Here is a 17,016-nt window from a genome sequence, read left to right as displayed (position 1 = left end):
CTCATCGAGTTGCACAGACTGATCGTCCTTTATATTTTGTTTCTTCTGATTCCCATGGTCCACCTTTTAGTTTTTTATTTATTTTTATGTTTGTTTTCTATGACTCATTTGACCAAACTGACCACTTCAAAATATTGGTTCAAATAAATCAAGCGGGTTCGGGAGCTTTATCAGGGCTACAGTATTAAAAGGTAAAGCCGGAAAACTTTGCACTCAAAATTTTCATATACTTTTTAACACAAGTATTTATGTAGATTTAGCAAAAGTGTTTACTGTTAAGTGATTAAGTTACAAAATAAGAAATTTGTTTAAAGGGTTGAGGATTTTATCGGCAATAAAAATTTAACATTATAGTGACATCTTATAGATTAAAACTTGTCAAGAAGAAAGTAACTAATTACACAACTAGGAAAACACGAGAATTAATGATATATATGTGATTAAACATTTTGCGATAAAATATTATTAAAAAGAATGATAAAACTTGAAAACATCTACGACGACATTGAAACCAAAGCTCAAAGAGGAACAGATGCGGGCCCAAGTGATAAAGAACTAAAGATTAGTGTCACGTGAAAATGGTAGTATTTTGTATTTCTATGTGTTACAAATGTCTTATATTCGTTTTTTATGTATCCGACAGTCGAGTGACACTGAAATATAAACTAGTAGAAAATCATGGTTATGTCAATGGATCGATATGAACTAATTTAGGTTTGAGAGCAGAGGCGGATTCAACATGTTAGTAGGGGGGAAAGGCCCCCGGTATGGGCGCTATGAAAGTAGCAGCAATATCAACCAGGTTGATATTTTCACCTCCAAAAAACTTCTTACCTTTCACATTTAGTTCGTTTTTTAAAAATTAAAGTTGTTCTTGAGCTTCTGCAACAACTTACTCTTCTCCATGACTAGTAATGGCCTTGAATATTGCAGGAGTGCACTGAACATACCATGCATCGTCGATGTACTCCACAATCACAAGCGACTCCGAGATCGGTTTCCCATTGTGTAGGAGCACAAGGATCTTTTTATGAACCGGATTATATTTTCCCCCGTACTTAAATTTTATGTATTCGCCACTGTTTGAGAGTCCGACAAACCATTTTTGACTATATGTCGACATGTCAGGCTCGTTCTTTTTTGGGCATATCTTGTGATCCCATGTTTACAAACCGATAAATATACTTGCCTAGTTGCTTATATTTGAAAATCTTTGCAATCCTTTGTTTTGCTCTAATCCATGTATAAAAGATTATGCTACCTTTAGATCAACTAAGCATTTCATGTGTATGTTATGATTAACCATGTGTCCGAATCGTTAAGCGTTTTCTTACGTATATATGATCAAATGACGGTCAAAAGAACACTTCTTTTAAATTTGGAAAATCTTTATAACCTTTTCGTTACTCCCATCATGAATATATAATCAACTTGTAATCTTTTTTTCCTTCACCAACATATATATTTTTTGTTTTTGTTCAAAAGGTACAAGCTCATTTTCTTTACGGTCCAACTTTTGATGCATACTTTGATCCAAGAAAGAAAGGCATGGTAGCAGAAGTTGGTCTTGTCGGGTCGGGTCGGGTCTTGTAGCCATCAAATGTGGTCCTGCATAGTGCATAGCATTACCACATACATTACAAGTTAAGGGAAAAGAATGAAAGTGATAGTGGGCACTACAAATCTGCGAACGTGTCGACCCTTTTATTCAAATTACCTACTCCCCTCTCTCCGTATTCTAATTATTAATACATATTTTTTTGAACTTATTATTTCATTATTATATAGCACTTAATAAAAAATATTCTAATGTTTTTAAAAATATGGTTTTAACTTTTAAAGGTTGTAGTTTTGTTGCTTTATGGGTATTTTTAAAGTTATGTGTTTTAATTATTTATTTTAAAATTATACAAACAAATAGATCCATGATATCTTTTTTTCTTCTTCATATTTTATAAGCAAAAAAACAAGAGTCATGCATGTTCCATTATAAATACCACATGAAAGTAAGGCTCTAAATCCATACCCCAAGAAAGCAACAAAATGGCAAATCCATCTCAACTAAAAACACTCTCTTCATCCCCTCATGACTTCTCCATGAGAATTCCACAACCTACTTCTTCCTTGGCCACATCCATGAAATTCAAAACCCTAATCCACAACTTCATCTTCTCTCATATCTTTCGCCTTGCTCGAGCCCTCATGAAGGCGAAGACCATACTTATCGAGCTTTTCAAGGATATTCATCTCAATTATGTCCACTTTTTGGAACCCTTGATCTTGAAAAAGAACAAGAACAAGAATAAGCTTTATTTTGGTTCATTTAGGTTCCACTACAAGTGGTGCTCATCTCATGTTGTCCCAATGACTTCACCTAACTTGTATAACAATCATGTTTACTATGATCCCACATGGAATTCCTTCGTGGACGACATGGCTCCAGAGTCTCAGCTCTCAGGGTACCTTAGATGGCTTGAAGAGAAGAACATGGGTAATGAAAATGGTAATGACTCTGAGATTACCGTTGATGAGATGAATGAGATTGATCGTCTGGCTGATAAGTTTATAGCAAACTGTCACGAGAAATTCAGGCTCGAGAAACAAGAATCTTATAGGAGATATCAAGAAATGATGGCTAGAAGTGTTGGAATTTGAAGGTCTTTCAAGATCACTTTATAGGCTTATATCCCTTATAAAGGGGTTGGCAAGGTATAGTTAACACAAGAATTGCATGATAGGGAGGGGCTCTTCTAAAACTTCTTAGCTTCAAGATGGAATTTTGAGAGAGTTTAGAAGATAAGGGAGTTTTTGTAATTGTGTAATTCTTGTGTTTATAAGTGGATCATCTTTAGGATTAATTATGCTTCATTCACACCCTTCAAAGTTAAATTAAATCCATAAAATAAAAAATATTAAGTTATTTAAACATTATTTAGTAGTATATATGATTTACTAAAGCATAACTATTCTATTCTATTCTATTATATTCTATTCTATTCAAGGATGTCCATATACGTCCGATTGAATGATTGACCAACGGTAGCAGGTTTAATCGGATTTCTTTTTTATTTCCCATTTGTAATTTTGTATTCTATGGTGTAAAGGTAACGGTTTTCATGATCTTGGTAGATCCCCATGTTACATTAACAATATGCGCCAATCCTTGTAGTTGGGGTTGAGTCGTCCTAGCTCTCTTGTCCCAAGAACCAAAACATGCTAGAAGAGGACTTGAGAGTTGAGACCGAAGGACGAAAACCTCCTCTAATGATTAAGTTAGCCTAAAATATATCATTATCGATGTATGCATGTACGTGTGGAAGAGACAGATGGGCAGGTCACAGACTCACAGGGATCGAAACTCTCTGCTTGCCTAATGCCTAGTAATTAGTATGCCATCCCTTATAAAAAAAAAGATTTTGAGTTATAACCTGTTGGGCCTAGAATGCATGATCAGCCCAATCCTAATAACAAGCCTAACACGCCGTCCCTTTACACTACATGAAGCAATATTTGTAACAACTAACAAGTAAAACCCAACGATTGGTTTGTCGATTTCGAGAAAAAGTTTTGAGTCTAACCACTAACTATGGTTTTGGACGAAGGAAAAACCGAACTAGTAGTGTTAGTTGTGTCAACTGAGCTGGCTGGCTTTTATGGTTTTGACGGTTTAAATAATTTGTTTTTTCAAAAAAAAAACATAACTTTGTATCAAGTTAAAAGCCGAAAAAGATTATTCACGAATTTAGTATATATACATAAATATATATTCATAAAATGAAAATGAATACATGATAAATTTTTTTCGGCCAGTTCCAAGTTCCAAACGGTAAACAGTTAAACCTTTAAAAGCGAACTGTAAACAAAACTGTTAAAATGTTGCATCTGCCTCACATGCCGACTTTCTTCAATTTTGAAAGTTCATTCGATGATTTGGGATCACTTAAAACCAAATCCTTCAAAGTATAAAGTTCGAGGTGTTGTCTATTGTCATTTGCCATCACCAATTCCGATGGACTCCTCGCTGTTGTGGGTATGCCTCATTAGCATCTACCTTCGCTAAATATAAATAAATTTTGATTTATGCATCTAATTAATATGTTATGCATCTATGTATTACACCAGTTAAATAAATATTTTTTTTAATATTTGTTTAAAATAACATATCATATAAGTCTCAAAAACATTTAATTAAAAACTAAAGAATATGAATTATAGTGTAATCGTATTATTTACCAAGTAAAAAAATTATTATTAGTTAATAAGAGAGAGATGCGGAAAATCAAATTTTAGTCTTCACTAGAAGTTTTTATTTATTTATTTTTTATTTTTTCTTTTTTGAACAGCAGACTGCCAGACTTCACTAAGTGTCACGCGCGGTAAACAAAATTTTATGTGACCTATAAAGTTGATACGTTTAACCCTATTATTTTTATTTAGGATTAATTTCATATATACTCTTACAAACATTACAAATATCATATATACCCAAGCAAAACTTAAAATATCATATATACCATTTCAAAGTAACTAAAATATCATATATGCCCTTATAAACACAATTAAAGTATCATATATACCCCTATTAATTAATAATAATTTAATAAATAACCATTTTACCGTTTTTTAAAAAAAAACTTTTATATATGCCCATTTTAACGAATAGACCATTCTACCATTTTCTATTACATAATGTGTTTATATCCTATGTTATTATTTTAATTTTAATTGATGTTTCTCATATTTAACGACAACCAAATCGTCTTTCGTCACTTCTTCAAAATTTCAAACCATTCGAAGATTTGTCGCATTAAATGATCTACACTGTAAAACATTTTATCACATATAATCAAACTAGAGTAATATGGTCATTTTTAAAATTTTTTGATGAATTGGATATATATATGATATATTAATAACTTTGTAAGGGCATATATGATATTTTTAGTTTTGCATGGATATATATGATATTTTCAATATTTGTAAGGGTATATATGAAATTGCCCCTTTTATTTATTAGATATAGAAGATAAAAGATGTTAAATTATTTTTGTTCCATGATTTTTTAATTTTGCTTTCTTGTTCATTTAACTAACTTTAGATGGTTATGTTTTTGTTTTGTTATTTCCGAGATGGATTTGGATTTAACTTTTAGTGAACATGGAGATATCTTTATTAAAGAAAAGGTTATCTTGGATCTTCATGTTTCAAAACTATCCCCAAAGGTAATAATTTATTTAAGTGACTTCATCGGATCCCATCCGAATGAGAAATCAAGCTTATAAAAATATATCATTACTATAACATATTTGATTTTAGATCAATGCAACCATATGGTCATGAATTTCCACACAAAAAATGGTTAGTGGCAAAAGAAGGCATTTACATTCCAATTAGTTTGAATCAATAAAAGTTACATTTAACAGAAGAGCATAACCGAGTAACTTACTATTAAACAATCACATCCCCAATACCACAACATGTACCCATTGTACTCGACTTCTTTCCACCTAGTTCTTCAATACGATTAAATATGATATGAGGAAGTCAAAAGTCAAAATGGTTAACCCAAAAAATAACAATGAAGAACTAATATTACCTATTGTTATTATTCTGAGTTTCATTGTTTCAACATGATTGTAGATATGTAAATCTAAGAGTTCATAATTCGTTTTGATAAGGTAACTTTTTATTGTTTATGTGTGTTCATTTAATATATTTTGTGAATTCAATATATTTTTATTAATCTAACTTGTCTTCATATATTAAATAAAATAATTCAATTACAATAGAGATTATGAAAACAAACTTGCATGCGAACTCCCAACTGATAATGTGAAAGCAAGATAAGATTTGCAAACTCAGATAATGCACCCAATATTGTAAGATTAATTATGGAAACGAACAAACTAGTTGGCCGATCAATCCATTATTTAATGCTATCATTTCAACAAAGCTTGTGAAGTTAGCTTTCATAATCAAATTAGTATTCACAAATAAAGTTGTCATTTCAATCAAGCATTCAAGCTTGTGAAGTTAGCTTTCGCAATCAAATTATACATACTACTAATTCTAGTGGTCGGTACATATGAATGATTATTGCATTTGTTTCTTAAAAAAATTATTAAAATTTTTTCACATAAGAATGTAAATCCATACAAGGCGTTTCCAAAAAATAAAAACTCGCATGTAAACACTATAGATTTTAACCTTTTTCAACACTAATTTAGGTTACCAGACCCAACTCCAGAGAAATATCAAAATCGAGTTGACCCGGAAAAAGTTGAAAAAAAAACACTCATAAAACGTTTAAATATCCGCTACAAAATTGGTGATGACAGAATAAAAAGTTTTCGACTACAGGGTCACAATAGAGCCTTTTTCTATATATGCTTCAACTACCCTCTACCAACAAATAAAAAGGTCGAACACTCAAACGACAACAAAATGATAATTTGATTTGAGACTGTTTTATTCGATCATACAACAAGATACAAACAAGTTCTTAAGTAATCATAACCACACAATCTATATCTTTAAGATGATACAACCATACTACAATGAAGAAATGAATGTAACAATAATATTAGCAATTTCCCCATCAAAAGCCGAAGTTTCCAATTCAAAATGGCTAACACCTTCAATCAGATGCGTTTCTGTACGTCCTGCTGCACTTTTAAGTTTGTTTTTCAACTGTCTAACGCTTGTAAACCCGTCTTTCATCCCCATAACAAACAATTTGGGCTTTGGAGATTGCAATATAGCCTTATGGTGCCCTCTAAACAGAATAGAAGCCATCCACCCGAACGGGTAAGCCAGGCTCACATAACCCACAATTTCATCCACTTGATCAACTGCTGAGCCTGCAATCGGTGCACCTGTATTTCAATGAATCGGTTAGAGATTCTATTAGCTATGAAATTGAATGTTTTTGAAATTAACCAACAGAAATCATGGTTGAAGCAGATTCTGAATAAACGATCGACAAATTGCTCACCTGTTTTCGGATGAATTGTTTAAGAGATCCGATTATTAATCTAGATTGTTTAATTCAACTATCAATTCATTATGCCAGTATCTAGAGATTTCGAATATTCAAAACAAACTCTGAAAAACTTGCCTAAATCAAAAATCCTAGGCCCGGAATTTTAAGAGTTCCTAACTAAAAGGGTGTATGTACTGGGCGAGTTTGAGGGGCGAAAAATATGGTTTTGGGGCGAGAGCACCGCCCCCTCAGGTTACAAATGGGCGAAGTGTGTGTGTGTGGGGGGGGGACAACTGCATCTTGCATGGTGTGTTGGTTTTTTTATTATTATTATAATTTTGTGTGTGCGTGATATATATATATGTATATATATATATTGGGCTACAACACCACTACACCCCTAAAACAAAAACCCACCATTTGCTGACTGGGCGCCACATGGCACAAAACGCCCCATTTTGTAGCCCCTCCACTACACGTAGCCTAAAACCAGCAGAAATCATGATCGAAAAAGATTTAGAACAATTAATTTACGAATCATGCACCTGTTCTCGATTGAATCAGGTAATAGATTCGATTATTGATATTCGTTATGAAAGTTTCTAGAGATTTCGAATATTCATTTCTTCAAATTCTGAAAAACTTGCCTAAATTGGAAATCCAATGCCTGAAATTGAAAAGGTACTAACTAATCACACACCTGTTTCGGTTTAATCAGCAAGACAGTTTCTATATAACTCGATCCACAAACTGCACACCTGTTTTCGATTGAATCAGTCCGAGATTCAACCACTAATCCAATTCGTTCTATATCTATTCATCTCAAAAAGCATGAAACCGTTAATCCTAGGATTAAACCTCAAAAACATCTATAACTAACCGTTACAACATAAATAACCAAATCCTAGGACTAAACCTCAAAAATATCAACAAACAAAAAACCACAACATACGCACCTGCAGAAGAACCCACAAGTAGAATCCTATCTACTGACAAATTCTTAACAGTCCACTTGCAGACAGCAATTACGTCAGCAACTTCAGCAAACCCGGTAACAGAAGGCCGGCCGGTGGATTTACCAACGCCTCTCATATTAAACGTGACGGCAGCAACGCCTTGTTCGGCAAGATTACGAGCAATGCCTTTGGTAAGGAATTGACTGCCGCCTAATACTGAGTACGGGTGGACTAAAACCACTGCGATGTTTTGTGGGTTATTTGTGGTTGAATCGGTGGGTGGTTTGTAGACTCGGACGTCCAGGTGGATGCCGTTGCCGGACTCCACTGTGGCCGATTCTCTGGTGGTCATCTTGGGCACACAGTATACACTGTTCAACTGTGTGTGTGTTAGGTTTAGAACTTAGAAGCCTTGGTTTGAATTATGAGGTTAATTGCATGAGTTGTCCTTGTTAAATATTAAATGCTTAGTTTTGGTCCCTACTCATATTAATGATTGCTGCCTTGCTACCTTATTATTTTAATACAATACAACCATTTTTTATTTTTTCTGGTTTAGTGGTTGAGAAGTTGTATTTAGGGTTATAAATGAACATTATCGAATTGAATGAGATAATAGGTTATGTTTGTTTGTTAAGCGTTTGTTGGACAAATAGTGGTTTGGGAATATGCAATTGAACGTGACATTTTGTTCGTGTAATGGCTTTAGAAGTGTCTTTTCGTTAACTTTATTAATTAACTTGAAATGCCTTGAACCTAGAGTGTTTCAGCGATTAGACTTACTCATAAACATTATTGTTAAACCAGATAGTTTCATGTAATTACAGGCAATGGAAATATTTAAAGGTCATAAAGCAGTGAAACATAGCATGTTTTCTTTGAAATGAAAGTGAACAAACTTAAAATTCCTACATAGACGCCGGTCACCAATCCGGATAACTTGTAAATGCACTCCATCCTAGTACAAAGATTACCTAATATTAACATGATATGCATACTAAAAGTCAAATATACTTAGTGAGTTCTAGTCTAACACATAACAACTACTCATAACATCACATCACATAATACACCCCATAACGTAACATTCATAAACAATCTCGTGAACATGTGCAAGGCTCATCGCCTTACCTATGCTTACTTAAATTTTAAACCATCGTTTTCAACAGAAGGGCATGGGGACAAATAATAAAACCGACAAGATGATCGGTGGTGGGAGGTGGGTAGAAGATAAAGAGATGATCGATCAAAGAAGACCGATGAGCATGTTTAGGCTAAGATGAACAAGTTTGGAAACTAGGTGTATGCGATAAAAACATCTTCATAAATCATAATAGCTCCGATGGCTTATTAAGGAGAAAGCACATCACTGTGAAAAATAAAAAAAAACCCTTGAGTCATGTTTTGAACTTGAGATCTTAGAGATCATAAATTTTAACCATCAGTCACGGCCATTAATCCTGAAGACCAATTGCCATATATAGCTTTATTGAAAACGTGGTCTCCTTTATTATTCTTTCGATTATATATAGTTACAAAAATACTATATACATATACAACAAATAATCTGATATATATGAAAGAGAGAATCATTCCTATCACATACAAACATACCTATACATCTTTATCTTTGTATGTCCTAATCATATGTTTGATGGTGAATGGACTGTCGTCCAAGTTTATAGGATCCTTAATTTAGAGAATATAGAGAGAGGTAATATGTAAGAAAATCATCTAAACATTTACTCTCTCCGTTCCATTATAAGTGTCATAGTTTGACTTTTCAAGTTTTTCTTTTGCAATCTTGACCGTAAATATTTTTGTTCGTGCCATATAATACTTGATGAAAATTATATTAATGTAAAATACATTTAAAACTCAATCCATTCATATATTTTACATCAAGTATTATATAACACAAACAAAAATATTATCGGTCAAAGTTAAACAAGAAAGACTTGAAAATCAAACTATGACACTTATAATGGGACGGAGGAAATAGTTAATAGTCCATCATCATTTAGAATTGTTTTACGATTCATGAATACATGCTTATGAGATTTCATTTATATCTAAATCAACAAAAAGACGGGTCGATGAATAAATATAACCCTTCATATATTTTGGAAACAAATTTATCCTTAGTTACCTTTTTTCAATCGAAAGTGATTGATATATATAATTACAGCACAGAGAAGCAATGGCGGATTGAAGACAAGCCCAGTGAGGGTTAGTCACCCATTCAAATTTAATGAGACTTTGGGATATACTTGACAGAAATCTTTTATGAGCTTCAAGCTTCAAGCTTTTAAGAAAAGGTTCTTACTTAATTAAAAGCCTTGTTTGGTTCAAGGAGTTTGAAACTTTTAGGTTATGAGAAAAAACTTAAAGCTTAAAGCTTCTACTAGTAGCGTTAAGAAGAAGCTACAAGCTTTTAGTATTTTAGTTTACTTGAATAACCTTTCAAAATAAATACATTTACTATTATCGTTTTTAGTTATGCCAATTTTAATAATTTTATACATTTTATTAAAAGCTCCAGCTATTTGCCAAATATCTAAATATATCTAAAAATCTACAGCTACCAGCTTCCAGCCACCAACTACAGCTACCAGCTAGTTTTGCCAAACATACCCTATGTAATGATTAAGTTTTGTAGTGGTAATTTTGGTAAAAAAATAAATAAATAATAAAAATCAGTTAAGACTCCTTATGTTTTTTAATATTCTATGTTTCTTGCATATTTATAAAGTGAAAAACAAGCTCATTCTCTCTTTTTTTAATGATCAATTAAACAAATGTTAATTGTTAAACGAATAAGACGGAAAGGCAAACGATTCATGAATATCAAGTTCGTTTGAAGAGTTTCACCCGTTGGAACCGCAATGTTGAAAGATTTTTTTTTCAACGATGATGATGTTAATGACAAATTTGTGTAATCGAATTGGCAAGGATTTTTCGAATGCTTGTGTAGTTTGTATCATTGAAAATAAGCATTTTAAAGTGTTTCGAATTAAGTTGTCATTGACACCAGTCGATGAAATCACATAGAAAACAACTGTAATATATATATTTTGTTTTGTTATATTTAATGTAGTTCGTTTTATAATTTCATGTAGTTTATTTTTCCCCTCACTGAGTTAAATGTTCGGATCTGCTAGTGTAGAGAAGCAACACGTAATGAAACGTTAATCAACTATATCTTTATTAATTTCATGAAACGATTACAACTAAGAAACTAAAAGCAAGATAGGAACAAGAAACATAGAAGGTGGAGGGAGATGGGTAGAAGAAACCATTACACAATATTCGTTCATGCCTTTCGTTTTCCTAACTGTATTGCTTATATCACACATTCACACTTGTTGGGCTTCTTGAATTGAGCTGCGAGGTTGGGCCCGTAATATTCATAACACAAACCCTAAAATTAAGAAAATACTAAACGCTCAAATAGTTAAAAGAAACGCCTACCATAACGTGTTTATAGTTAAAACTTGATATATACTTTGATGACCAACTAACTTTAGTATACGAAGTATAGTGATCCAAATTAAAAAGATTGAATTATAGATTATCCCTTAATACATTATCATTAATTATCAAACCATGAAGCCCTAGCTAGCTTGCGATTGAGTCGACATTGCATGTGACTTCTATGGTTTTAAGAAGCGTACAATATTTAATGGTACAACCTACTTTCATATAATGTTTTTCTAGGGTGAAGAGGTAGGTCCCCGCAAAGCCCAGTTGGACCCGCAAGACTTACCTTGAAGAGGCACGTCTGCGCAAAGACCAACTGGATCCGCAGGACCCACCATGCTCAGAGAGATGAAGACCTTACACGCAGTAAGCCAGCTGTTCCCGCAGGAAAGCTTCCCTTGGTACAGTACCCTGCCTGTCCCCGCAGCTGTGGGTACAAGCCAAGAAGGAAGGCTACCCGCACTAACAGTAAGGCTACACGCATAAGGCACTAACTGTTAAACTTCAGCAATGTCACCTGAAGAAGGAATGAGCAGGGCGGGAATATTTCCGCCCAAAAGAGCCAGTTCGTACGCTTCAAGAAGATCTTTTGTACTATACCTACCAAGGTATGGACAAATAGACAAGATCTGACAAAAGCAACCCATGAACCAATCACAGGGTGACAGCTCACCGACAATAGTACGAGGAGGAGCACGCTCCAGTACAAAATGTCACTATCAGCCGCTGTCTACCCACCAACTCCCATCGTGGCACGAACGTAGCCCATGGTTGGTGGAAAAGGAATATTATATACAGCTGGCCGTACCTGCTTGGAAACCTACCTTCGGCTATAAATACTCCAACACCTTGGAACGGTATCATCATCTTCTCTCTAGCTATTTCTCTCTATATACACTTATATTCAGAGCAACCTAGTCTGATTCTCACGCCGGAGGGTGGTCACAAGGAGGAACCCCCCCCCCCCTTCTCAGTGACGAGCTTACGGTGTCTGTTTTGCAGGTTGAGAAGAATAACCATCTTTGCCGGACCTAACCCTCGTGGGAAACATCTACTTAACCCTAAGATTATCCTTAATCTATCGGGGTCACTTAGTGTTTCTTCATTGGCGCCATCCGTGGGATGAAGCTAGAACTTATTCTTCTTTTTCTCAGTTTTTTCAAACTTCTGGAAAGATGGTTAAGGTTACTCCGATGCCAAAGCCACCGGGTAACCAAGAAACTCCGGTAACCACAACCCCAGCTACTGGGGGGAACACCGGTGAATACACGATTGTTACGAACACTACCCCGGTTACCCAAGCAGGGGCAAGTGCAGTAAACAATCCTCTCCTAGGATTCATTGATACCCAGTTGGGGAAACAACAGACGAGACTTCCCCGACAAACACCAGAACAAGTTAAAGCTTGGGCGGAAGCACGTCAGAAAGAATTCCAAGCCGAGTTGGACGAACGTTTACGTTCACTCCAACAGGCCAATGACGAATTCGGAAGCACTCGACAACAGCTCAACATGAGCAATGATTGCGAGTATGTGGATGATGAAGATTGGGAAGAATCTGACAGTGACGCAAACCCACGCCATAAGGCGAAAGGGAAGCGTAAAGAAGCAGACTTCCACTCGAGAAGAAATTTCGAAGAAACTTTCAAACCAAAGAACACGGGGGGAAACCCACGTGACTTCTCCAAAACTTACAGACCAACTGTTGCGAATGCGGGAACGTCCAAATTTGCAAGGGACATTGCGGAAGCAATCGCTCCAAAGAGTGCCAAACAGATGTCCAACATAGGCACTTACGATGGCATATCTGACCCAGACGATCACATGAACAGATTTATAGCGGGGGCAACCGTCAGTAATTGGAAGGAACCCACATGGTGTTACATGTTCCAAATGACGCTCGTCGGGGCAGCCAGAGCGTGGTTTGATCATCTACCGGTCCACCACATCTACGATTGGGCAGACTTCCAACACAAATTCAGCCAGCACTTCAGTCAACAAAGAAAATATACTGAAGAGCTATGGACGATCCTCAACTGCATCCGCGAAGAAGACGAATCTTTGCTAGACTTCATCACTCGCTTCAACTCAAAGAAGCTAAGTCTGGGCACTATTAGCGAAGATCTTGTTCGCGCCGCTTTCATCCAGGGCGCTGAGTACCCAGAGCTCATCCGCACGTTGACAGGTAAAGACGACATGCCATCCACGTGGGATGCCATCATGACGGCAGCTAAACGCTTTGCCGAAACGGAGAAGCAACTGGGTAGAAATCTTCCCCAGAACACAAACCTCTACACTCAGAAAACAAGAGAAAATAACGTCCGTACCGCCCGACACAACAAAAAGAGGAAGCTTGGTATTTGGCAGTCAAGGGTAAACTTTGACACCTTATCCAGCTCTCGCCCTCTCCTAGGCGGAAGGGCAGTCGTCGAACCGGAATCCCAGATGGACGCCACTCACCAAAAGCGTCACCGAGATATTTTCCACCGAGAGGCTCCCATGGCCAAAGGCTCCAATAATCCGACAGCGTCAAAACGCTAATCAGAGCAAATCCTGTGACTTCCACGGGACAAAAGGCCACACCACTGAGGAATGCACATCCTTGAAGGATGTCATCGAAACATTCGTCAGAGATGGGAAACTCACACACCTCGTGGCGTCAATCAAGAATGGAGGGAGGAAAGACAATCGGTACAAGGGCAATGGACGGAAGCCTGTCGACATCAGCATTCACATGGTTCACAGCAACATCAGAGAAAGAAAACGACGAACAACGGAGCCAAGTGCGTGGAAGGAAGCAGAAGTGCGCTTCCCGTGTGTGCCAGGGGGCCCAACAAAGAAGGCCCCATAGTCATCAAAAGCCAGCTGGGGCACTACATCACCTCCCGCACCCTTGCTGATAATGGCCCTTCATCAACGGTCATGTATAGGCAGTTCTTTGACAAGCTAGACGACGAAGACAAAGAACGCCTAGAAACAGTTTGCGCCTCGATGGAAGGGTTCGACGGCAGCACAAACACCCCCTTGGGTATCCTATCTTTCCCCGTCACTCTCACGGACGGGAAGTACTCCCGCACAGAAGACGTGGACTTCGTTGTAATGAACAAGCCATACCACACATACGACATTCTCTTCGGGAGAGATGGGATGGCAAGATTTAATGCCGTGGTGTCTTCGGTCCATGGGATGATGGGATGGCCAACAGTCGAGGGCGTTGCTATGATCACGGGCATTCCCCAAGTATGCATCGCATCTGTCTCATCTAAACCCAAACCAAAAATGGCTAAACCAACCACCTCTGAGCCAGAAGAATGGGCCTTCAATGGCAAATACCATGACCAGGCCGTTACCATTGGCCCAACGATCACTAATCCCACACGCACCTTATTCAAACGCTTGTTGCAAAAAAATGCTGACATCTTCGCGTGGACACCAGCTGACATGACTGGTGTACCTCGAAGTAAGGCTGAGCATAAGCTCAAGTGTGACCCGGCGTTTGCCCCGGTCATACAAAAGCGTCGCGTAATGGGTGCTGAGCAGGCTAGCGCGTGTAGAACCCAAGTCAAGGAACTCCTTGACGCAGGCATCGTACGCGTTAGCAAATATTAAACATGGGTTGCAAATCCCGTCATGGTACCAAAATCCAACAAACAATGGCGCATGTGCATAGATTTTAAAGACCTAAACAAAGCATGCCCCAAGGATTGTTACCCGTTACCCGAAATTGACCTTAAGGTAGATTCATTAGCACCGTTTCGCCTTAAATGCTTCCTTGATGCGTATAAAGGGTACCATCAAATCCACATGGCTGTTGACGATCAGGATAAAACCGCATTTCGGACGCCCGATGGCACATTTTGTTACCAAATGATGCCATTCGGACTAAAGAATGCCGGATCCACATACCAACGCCTGATAAACAAAGAGTTTCATGCCCAAATAGGGAGGAACTTGGAAGTTTACATGGATGACTTGGTCATCAAAAGCCTCGAGCCAGAGGCGATCTTGAAAGACATCAAAGAAACTTTCAACACGCTCAGGAAGATAAACATGAAGCTCAACCCGAGCAAGTGTTCCTTTGGGATGGAAGATGGGAAGTTCTTAGGAGTCATCGTTACCAAAGATGGCTTCAGAGCGAACCCAGAAAAGGTTGAAGCCATTATGAAAATGGAGTCACCTACTACCATCAAACAGGCTCAGACACTGAATGGACGACTAGTCGCACTTAACCGCTTTTTGGCAAACCATGCGGAAAGGTCGTTCCCATTCGTGTCAACATTGAGAAATTGTTTGAAGAAATCGCACTTCCGCTGGACACCAGAAGCGGAAGCAGCCTTTCAAGAGATTCGGTCACGCTTGATCGAACTCCCAACACTCACAGCACCAGAAGTGGGGGAGGAATTAATTCTCTACCTCTCCACCACAGATAGAGCAACTGGGGCAGTCTTACTAGTAGAACGAAAGGGCATCCAGATGCCCATCTACTATGTAAGCCGCGTCTTAACAGACGTGGAAACCCGGTACTCCACCCTGGAAAAATTAGTCTTAGCGCTTGTACAGGCTTCACGCAGGCTAAGACGATATTTCCAAGGCCACCCAATCACCATTCTCACCAACTTCAAACTTGCAAACATTCTAGGCAAACCCGAGTTGTCAGGGCGCCTAGCCAAATGGGCAATTGAGTTGGGAGAATACAATATAAAGTACAAGCCAAGACCAGCCATAAAAGGCCAGGTCTTGGCCGACTTTATTTGCAGAAGTCCCCGCTTCGCGAGAAAAAGAGTGCCAGGAAGAGGCTCAACCCTCTCCAGCACAAGACATTAACGATGTCTGGCGACTCTACACTGATGGAGCAGCCAACAACGAAGGTTCAGGCGCAGGGTTGAAACTAACTAACCCAGCAGGCCAAGAATACACTTACGCTATTAGGCTGGATTTCCCAAGTACGAATAACGAAGCGGAGTACGAAGCATTCTTGGCCGGATTAAGAATTGCGCGTAAGATGGGGGTGAAAAACTTGGAAGCCCACGTGGATTCCATGCTAGTAGCCAACCAGATTAACGGGACGTACACGGCCGTGAACGACACAATGGCCCTGTACCTCGCACAAGCAAAAACCCTTATGCGCGATTTCAACGATTGCAAAGTTGTGCACATCAAGCGAAGCGAAAACAAATCTGCGGGTGCGTTAAGCAAGCTTGCATCGTTAGCCTTCACCCACTTGGGAAAGGACATCTGCGTTGAACTTCTTGGAGCACCATCTGTCCCGCACAAGGAAATTTGTATCATCCAAACCGGCACGAAAACATGGATGACACCAATCATAAATTACCTTGCGACGGGTGTACTACCAGAGTCAAGGACACAGGCAAGAAAGATACGTTGTAAATCACTGAACTATCAACTTGTTGATGACATACTTTACAGGCGTAATTTTCTTGGCCCACTCCTCAGATGCGTTGACGACCAAGATGCTGACTACCTCCTAAGGGAAGTACACGAAGGCATCTGTGGAGTACACGCAGGTCCACGCGCAGTTGTAGCTAAGCTAAACAACGCGGGATACTTTTGGCCGGGGATGCACACGGATGCGCTGGCC

General features: G+C 37.8%; 2 protein-coding genes across 2 annotated transcripts; one reads left to right on the top strand and one right to left on the bottom strand.

Moving 5' to 3' along the window:
• The first annotated feature begins 2,043 nt into the window (after window positions 1–2,043).
• LOC143584659 (uncharacterized) lies at window positions 2,044–2,655 on the top strand. The gene has a single exon (XM_077066665.1). It carries the CDS (start codon window positions 2,044–2,046, stop codon window positions 2,653–2,655), a length of 612 nt encoding a protein of 203 aa, XP_076922780.1.
• A 3,717-nt stretch (window positions 2,656–6,372) lies between these two features.
• On the bottom strand, window positions 6,373–8,424 carry LOC143584657 (uncharacterized). The gene is made up of 2 exons (XM_077066664.1): window positions 7,939–8,424; window positions 6,373–6,875 (listed from the first exon to the last, which is right to left on the bottom strand). The coding sequence occupies exons 1-2, from the start codon at window positions 8,288–8,290 to the stop codon at window positions 6,553–6,555; spliced, it is 675 nt and encodes a 224-aa protein (XP_076922779.1). The 5' UTR covers window positions 8,291–8,424; the 3' UTR covers window positions 6,373–6,552.
• Between the last annotated feature and the right edge of the window lie 8,592 nt (window positions 8,425–17,016).

The sequence above is a fragment of the Bidens hawaiensis genome, unplaced genomic scaffold (genome assembly GCF_021521415.1).
Source record: "Bidens hawaiensis isolate Kalapana, Puna unplaced genomic scaffold, B.hawaiensis_p1.1 tig00033216_1, whole genome shotgun sequence".
NCBI classification, from domain to species: domain Eukaryota; kingdom Viridiplantae; phylum Streptophyta; class Magnoliopsida; order Asterales; family Asteraceae; genus Bidens; species Bidens hawaiensis.
The sequence above is the reverse complement of the archived record's forward strand: the minus strand, read 5'-3'. Positions and strand labels throughout refer to the sequence as shown.

Bases quoted from the DNA above. Each gene is read 5' to 3' on its own strand.
- LOC143584659 (XM_077066665.1), top strand. From the start codon at position 2,044: ATGGCAAATCCATCTCAACTAAAAACACTCTCTTCATCCCCTCATGAC.
- LOC143584657 (XM_077066664.1), bottom strand. From the start codon at position 8,290: ATGACCACCAGAGAATCGGCCACAGTGGAGTCCGGCAACGGCATCCAC. The intron at 6,876-7,938 runs GTGCGTATGTTG...ATTGAAATACAG, and splicing joins ACTTGTGGGTTCTTCTGCAG to GTGCACCGATTGCAGGCTCA.